General features: G+C 36.5%; 2 protein-coding genes and 1 long non-coding RNA gene across 3 annotated transcripts; 2 read left to right on the forward strand and 1 right to left on the reverse strand.

Annotated features, from left to right (window-relative positions):
- The first annotated feature begins 349 nt into the window (after positions 1–349).
- Positions 350–3,084, forward strand: LOC106751058 (aldose 1-epimerase-like). The gene is made up of 5 exons (XM_014631838.1): positions 350–632; positions 696–895; positions 1,539–1,906; positions 2,252–2,677; positions 2,906–3,084. Exons 2-5 carry the CDS (start codon positions 703–705, stop codon positions 2,984–2,986), a joined length of 1,068 nt encoding a protein of 355 aa, XP_014487324.1. The 5' UTR covers positions 350–632; positions 696–702; the 3' UTR covers positions 2,987–3,084.
- A 160-nt stretch (positions 3,085–3,244) lies between these two features.
- LOC106751061 lies at positions 3,245–4,789 on the reverse strand. Its single transcript, XR_001375009.1, has 4 exons — positions 4,651–4,789; positions 3,657–3,802; positions 3,428–3,475; positions 3,245–3,334 (listed from the first exon to the last, which is right to left on the reverse strand). It is a non-coding gene; the product is annotated as an uncharacterized LOC106751061 (long non-coding RNA).
- LOC106751059 (40S ribosomal protein SA) lies at positions 4,787–6,976 on the forward strand. Its single transcript, XM_014631840.1, has 6 exons — positions 4,787–4,869; positions 5,340–5,502; positions 5,595–5,806; positions 6,083–6,370; positions 6,502–6,732; positions 6,824–6,976. The coding sequence occupies exons 2-6, from the start codon at positions 5,370–5,372 to the stop codon at positions 6,899–6,901; spliced, it is 942 nt and encodes a 313-aa protein (XP_014487326.1). The 5' UTR covers positions 4,787–4,869; positions 5,340–5,369; the 3' UTR covers positions 6,902–6,976.
- Positions 6,977–7,422: the final 446 nt, after the last annotated feature.

The raw sequence follows: 7,422 nt of genomic DNA on the forward strand, positions 1-7,422 counted from the left end.
GTTTCTAGATCCATTCTACTATATTGAAAAAATAAATCTGGATCTTCTTCCATTTCTTGAAAGTTGGTTGAAAATAATCCTTTCTCTATTCGTGTGCTGTTAATAGGACGAACAAACCACTGCCTACTTTCCCATTTTTTGGATTTTATGTCGCTACAAAATTTCAGGACATTATTTAAATCCATTAAAACTTCATTTAGAAGCTGTAATACATGGGCTAATTTAGTCTTTGTATCATTCATATTTATTTATTACTTTAAGTATTTTTTTGTTTAATAATACATACAAATTATCTATACAACAGATAACACTTTTGCAAATTTAGTGTACAGGTGAAAATAAAAATACATTTCACTTGGAATCGGGGTTAGGTTTAATGTTGATACAAGTATGTATCACGTCGCTTGTATCATATAACTTATCTTGTAGCATATATCACCGTTTCGTGCGGTCGGCTTTATCTTTCACAGTCATCGCGAACGATGAAACCGTCAAGTCGCACTTTTAATATTTGCTTTCTTTGGAACATACTTCCGCCAGAAATTTCTCACGTCTTTCACATTTGCGAGTCAAGGACGATTGTCGAGAAATTTTTAAATCGGAACCTTATCAGTTTTGAAAAAAGTTGTCAGGTTTGAAACACAACATGAAAAACGCGTAATTACTCATCATGTTGAGATTTGGTCCGTTTTCAGGGCGAATATGACACAAGGGAAAATTACAATGACAACTTGGGGCGTGATGGACGGTCAGGAAATGAAAAAGTTCACTCTGAGAAACAAAGTTGGTCAGGAAGTCGACGTTGTGACGTATGGCGCGACCGTGACTGCCATCAGAACACCGGACAAGCATGGTAACATAGAGGACGTAGTACTTGGTTTCGACAATGTGGAAGGTACTTGCCTATTGTACGGGGGAATGTTCGATTCGAAATATTCTACCAGTTAGATTGTAACTTATTCTTGAAACTAGAGAATCGAAACCCTAAATTAAGAATTTGAAATATTTACAAGTTCAAAATGCACAGAAGATGATTCAAAGACAATATCTGAGTATTTACTGAATAGTGTCTACACTTTAAAATTGGAAAAGAAAATAATGTCGAATATATGAACAACTAAAATGAGTTTCGAGGATATGTATTGAAAATTTTATTTGGGCTTCTTTCGTAACACAGAAATATTCGTATAAGTAATTTATTTTGACGTTTATTCTAATTTGATATATCCATCCAAAGGGAACGAATCGCTTAATTTTAGAAGTCTAAATATATAAAAAATGAAGCAAAAGGAATGTCTCGCTTTCGAAAAGTATTCGCTTTTGACCTTGAATTATTGATTGTACAATGAAGTTAAGGTCGCCAGCTTATATCTCCTTCCAAATCCTACAACTTTTGTCCATTTTGCTTTATTTATTTTTTTTTAAATATATTTAGGCTTCTAAAGTTAAGTGACTCACCCTGTATAAACTTTTCCTATCATACCACCGTTTAAAACAAGATCATGTGCAATACTGACGAGTACAACGATCGTCTCCAGGATATCAATCATCAAATAACCCGTACTTCGGTGCTACCATCGGCCGAGTCGCAAATCGCATCGGAAAAGCGACTTTCGTCGTGGACGGTCAGCGTTACCACGTGTCGAAAAACATAGGTGAAGATAGTCTTCACGGTGGCGCCCACGGCTGGAGCATGAAGATGTGGAACGCCACTGTGGAGGACGATCGCGTAGTGATGACCTTAATCAGTCCGGAGGGCGATGAGGGCTACCCGGGAACAGTAACAACCACGACTACCTTCCAATTGAACGACAACGGAGAATTGTGCATAAAGATGAAATCTACATCCCCGAAGGCAACGCCGATCAACTTGACGAATCACAGCTACTTTAATCTCGCTGGACACGTGTGTAGCATATTCTTCTTTAATTCGGACATCTCGAAAATCTTTTCCCGTAACCAATACCTTATTCACATGTTTCTTTATTTCTTTATTTTCACGTAAAACATTATGATTTATTTATGTAAAACATTATGATTCATTATGATGAATTTCTTTATTTTCACGTAAAACACTATGAATTTCTGCGAAATATTTTTATATCGAAAATATCGCAGTTTTTGGCAAGGAAATTTCGAGCAGCGATCCTGCGACTACCTCGATCGTTGTTGTTCTACTTCACAACCGCTTCTTCGCTTTTAAAGACTGATCGATCAAAGACTTGATCGCATATGATAAATATATTTTCAGGCTACGGACGCGACGGAGTTGTATAAACACGTATTTATGTTCAACGCGGATCGCTGGACCGTTACAGATTCGGGCCACATTCCCACCGGCGAGATACGGTCAGTCGAGAACTGTGTGATGGATCTCAGGAACGCCACCACGCTTAGCGACGTTATCGACAAAGTTCCAGGTGGCGGTTACGACTACAATTTTTGCTTGCCGGCGCCATACGACAGTAGGAAAGTCAATTTCGTTGCTACGGCGATACATCCGGCCACAGGGAGACGTTTAGATGTGTATTCAAATCAGCCTGGTGTACAATTTTATACATCCAATTCTCTGCCCGAGAGAAACGACACGGCTGTTATAGGCAAACACGGAGCACAGTACTTTAAGCATGGCGCCTTCTGTTTGGAAACGCAAAATTATCCCGACGCTATAAACAATGTAAGTCTTGCGACAAGAGCCAATTATTTGCTGTGGAGTTTTGCTTAATTTTATCACCAGTGTCATTCTCATCGTGGCGCGATCAAAAATTACAAGTGAAAATAAGATATGTGTAATAAAAGTATACGGGGACTTGTAAACATAAATTCATACCATGGCTCTTTCATTTATTTTGGAGATTTTGCACTGTTTGAGGGTTGTATATTAATTTTATATTACCATTTGCAGAAAAACTTTCCTAATAGCGTACTGCGACCAGGGGATATATACGAGCACATTGTTGTATATAAGTTTGGAGTAAAAGTGTAACATACATATATATATATATATACAGAGCTCACTTATCGAGACTATAAACTGGAAAATTAAATGAATATTAACTAATAAAAGATATATTGTTAATCATTTGTAGTTGTATGAACAAAATATATTTAATTACCTATAACCTAGCCATATTGCCAAGCTTAGCAACTTTGTATAACAAAATACAAATCTATTCAGACTTTTGACAAATATTGTAATTAATGTTTTAAATGACTTACATCTAATTAGACAATGACGGTGAAAGATTAACTTCTAAAGGATTGTGTTTCTTCTTGGTAGTCGAAGAATCTATACTTTCCAATAATCTTTCTTGCCGTTGTTGCGTAATAGGTGCTGTCGGAGGTGTATAACGATCAGATATCCAACCTTCTACATTGTATCCAACATATCCAATAACTGCCACAAAAGGAAGTGTAATGTATTTACCAAACTTGCCTAAAGATCTCACTACTAAAGGCCACATTTTCTTTATAACTGCAACAAAAAGAAAATTACTTTAATTATTTTCTAATGAAAACTATAATACAAAAGTTATCCAAATATCAATTTAATATTATAGTATAAATTTTCAGAAAGTGTTATAAAATAATAGAAAATACAAAATTTGATATAAATATAAATCTTCAAATTTATCTAGAAATATTTCTACCATTACCTGTAAAATTGTCCTGTGTAAATATCTTCCACAGATCCGACTAGTCGCTTCTGAACGTAAAACGTTTATTGGGGCAAAAAAACGCAATAGCAAATCAGGGTGCTATTTGCCCGTAAAAGCTAGAAGTTTGTTGGCTACCACGTCAACTACGAATCAAGCGTACAAAAGTTCTATTGGATGCATACTTTTAGATTTAAACATTTACACCAATCACATGCGTCACTGAGTGAACAGTGTAGCACTAAAAGTGCGGGGACCCGATTGACTACGGGCTACACCGATTGGCCGACACTAAATCACAACTGGCTGGTACCATTACAAAATCCCGTTATAGGCCTGTTCTACAATACGTCGGGTGCTAAAACGTGGTCCAGTGAGGAGAACTCACTTTCGAAAAATAAATTCTCTCATTGGACCATTGGCTGCATTCCGGCATATTGTAAAACAGGCTCAGACCGATATTCATTGTCAGAACTTATATTCAGTCTACGGATAGAGATTGAATTTGGCCAATCAGTACAAAGTTAACAGAATTCAAGTTTAATGAAATTTAATCAATTGAAGGTAGACATAAAGTAATGGAGCAATATGCTAGTTACACACGCTTTAATGCAAGAAAATTAAGGCTGAAAAATTAGAATTGTACTTATAAATTATGTCGCATTTTCGCATGTTAAATAAACCCGACAAAGAATAAGATAAGATTTTCAATATTATTTTTCGTTGGTATGATTGTTCTTGTTTTAAACACCATCGGATTGATGTAATAAAGGTATCTTATTATTTCCTTTCCTGTTGAGTTTCTCTGATAATAATTTTGCTTTTTATATGCAACAAACCAACTGTTCTTGGAATTCGTCAGGTTTATTTAACATGCGAAAATACGATATAATTTATAATTTTTTCACTTTTAATTTTCTTGCATGTGTAACAAATATATTGTTCTATTATTTTATGCCTACACCTTGTATATGCAATTTAATAGATCACTTACTGCGCGTCAATTTATAGGTTTACTTCATCGTAATTTTTGTGTGTTCCGAAATATGAGAAAGAAAACTTGCTATCGTTTTGTGACCGAATGTACATACAGGCCTTAATTCGGTCACTGTATGATTCTACTGTAGATGGCGCTGTTTTCACAGGAGGAGGTCTGGGCTAGCAAGTATAAAGTCCCTTTCCGGTTGGAAACCTCCTAGTGGCATTTGATAACGTAAGGCTCGCGATATTTTGTCCTAATTTTTGATATTTCATATGCAAAAACTAGACAAAATAAGTAAAACTTTAAATAGTAACGACTTTTAAGTGTTATTTTCAATAAATTATTCTTTAGCGGAAATTTGTAATCGTTCGTGAAACATATACCCGGAGGAGCACGTGGCATATTTCTGTAGCTTAAGCATTATATATATATATATATTTTTTTTAAGTCAGATTGTTGAACATATACAAGACATTGAGGAGTTTTCGTCACTATTCATGCAAATATATCTAAATAAATTGAAAATTTAATCTTCATTGCTCGATATTTTGAGGTTATATCGCACTTTGCTTGTGACGCATATGAAAATAATCTATGGGAAAAATGAGGAATGTAGCCTATAAGAAACTTGAAAAATAATAGATTTAACGGTAAAATCTAAAGAGAAACATAATTTAGGAAGGAAAAACTCAATTTTTTAGGTTTATTCGTAATTTAACCAAAACGTCGCGATGTCAGGAGGATTAGATATATTGGCTCTTAAAGAGGACGATGTTACCAAGTTATTGGTTGCTTCTGCCCATCTGGGTGCAGAAAACGTCAACTTCCAAATGGAGCGGTATGTCTATAAGAAGAGAGTCGATGGTAAGTGTTCGATATGAATCTATTATCTGTATGTATATATATATATAGCATTATATATATATATATATCTTAATTTAAATAATATCCTATAGGTGCGGGTATGAATATAATTGACATTCGCCATACCTGGGAAAAGCTGCTGCTTGCCGCACGCGCTATCGTTGCCATTGAACATCCGAGCGAAGTATTTGCTGTTAGCTGCCGCCATGTGGGTCAAAGAGCTGTACTAAAGTTCGCTGCTCATACTGGTGCAACTCCTATCGCTGGACGGTTTACTCCTGGTGCATTTACTAATCAGATCCAGGTATATCAGCTAGTCTTGCGTTTAATACGAATTATTGATGGTTCATTTTGAAATCCTTGTTCGCTTAACCTTTTATCGACAGATAAGCGAGATCTCTTCTTCGTTTCCTTATTTTCTTTTCCACTTATCACTATAAATGATGAAACAATAGGAATCAGAAAGCAATCTGTTGATTATTTTATGGCTTAATCTTTTCTGATGAAAAACTAACTCTTCTCATTGTATGTTTATTGACATCTCAGATGCATCTCCGTAATTCCAATTCTTGTTTTTCAGGCTGCTTTCCGTGAGCCACGTTTGCTGGTTGTCACGGACCCATCCACTGATCACCAGCCAATCACTGAAGCAAGCTACGTGAATATCCCCGTGATTGCCTTCTGCAACACCGACTCGCCATTACGTTTTGTAGACATCGCGATCCCTTGTAATACCAAGAGCGTACTTACCGTTGGTCTCATGTGGTGGCTTCTCACCAGGGAAGTCTTACGTCTGAGAGGTTCCATTCCACGTGAGACCAAGTGGGATGTGATGGTAGATCTCTTCTTCTATAGGGATCCCGAAGAGGTTCGTCGTGATTTCGTCATTCGCAATGACTTTCTTTCTTACCGCCCATCTTTCCCCATTGTTTTTTTTTAGATTGCCAAGTAAGCGTTTCCCGATGTACGAAAAAAGTATATAAGATTTCGTTTCCTTAGGCGGAGAAAGAGGAACAAGCGGCAAAAGAGATCGCGCCCACCAAAGAGTTCACGAGTGCCGCAGTCGAAACCACAGTCCCTGCGCCAGAGCCCGGTTGGGCCAACGAGGTCGAGGCGACTGCTGTGGCTACGGAGAACTGGGCCGATGACGTAGCACCACCAACGGCAGCCCCTATTCCTGCAGCTAGCACTGCGCAGCCCTTCCAAGCGAGTGGTGACTGGGCTGCGCAGGTAAGAGACATATGCGCATTAATCAATATTAAGCTTTATTTCACGTAATTTTCACATTTTTAACTTGAATAATTACCATTTATTTATTCAGCCTCCGGAGGAATGGTCGACATCTGTAGCGACTGCTCCTGCTCAGAGTTGGGGAGGTGCAAGCAGCGAAAAGTGGTAATCTCGTCCTTTCTGACGTTATCTCGTGGATAATAAGACTTTTGTAAACTGTCTAACAGGACTCTCTGAAAAGAAACTTGTCTTTTTTCTCTTACACTTAATCCTACATACACATATCCTATGTATCTCGTTTCTCAGTGAGATATATATATATATATAACTCATTCTAGCGTGCATGCGTCGCGCAAGTTTTCCAAGTAAAATGGTTTAGATCTGTATAATTGGTCGGTCAGTTGATGAAATTTATTCTTTAGAAAGTAGTTTGTCAAGTTTTCCTCGTAACCCCCTAGTCATCAATATGGAAAAGATTTCATACGCTATAATTAATGTGCAGAGACTGGAGTAAAAAATCAAGTCAGATTTAAGAATGAAGGAGATCGTTTCTTGATTAAAATAAATTTTATACTATAATCAAAATAACTGATCATGCTTCTCAAGTATGTATTGTTTACAAAGCTAAAATTTTACTTAAATATATATATATTTTTTATACATATATATATATATATATATATATATATA

This window comes from Dinoponera quadriceps, unplaced genomic scaffold, assembly GCF_001313825.1.
Source record: "Dinoponera quadriceps isolate SergipeBrazil2010 unplaced genomic scaffold, ASM131382v1 scaffold6073, whole genome shotgun sequence".
Taxonomy (NCBI): Eukaryota; Metazoa; Arthropoda; class Insecta; order Hymenoptera; family Formicidae; genus Dinoponera; species Dinoponera quadriceps.

What these genes read in the sequence shown, in the direction of transcription:
- LOC106751058 (XM_014631838.1), top strand. Translation starts at nt 703, where the DNA reads ATGACACAAGGGAAAATTACAATGACAACTTGGGGCGTGATGGACGGT. An exon ending in ACTTTAATCTCGCTGGACAC is followed by an intron (nt 1,907 to 2,251) that starts GTGTGTAGCATA and finishes ATATATTTTCAG; the next exon opens with GCTACGGACGCGACGGAGTT. An exon ending in ATCCCGACGCTATAAACAAT is followed by an intron (nt 2,678 to 2,905) that starts GTAAGTCTTGCG and finishes TACCATTTGCAG; the next exon opens with AAAAACTTTCCTAATAGCGT.
- LOC106751059 (XM_014631840.1), top strand. Translation starts at nt 5,370, where the DNA reads ATGTCAGGAGGATTAGATATATTGGCTCTTAAAGAGGACGATGTTACC. An exon ending in TCTATAGGGATCCCGAAGAG is followed by an intron (nt 6,371 to 6,501) that starts GTTCGTCGTGAT and finishes TCGTTTCCTTAG; the next exon opens with GCGGAGAAAGAGGAACAAGC. An exon ending in GTGGTGACTGGGCTGCGCAG is followed by an intron (nt 6,733 to 6,823) that starts GTAAGAGACATA and finishes TTATTTATTCAG; the next exon opens with CCTCCGGAGGAATGGTCGAC.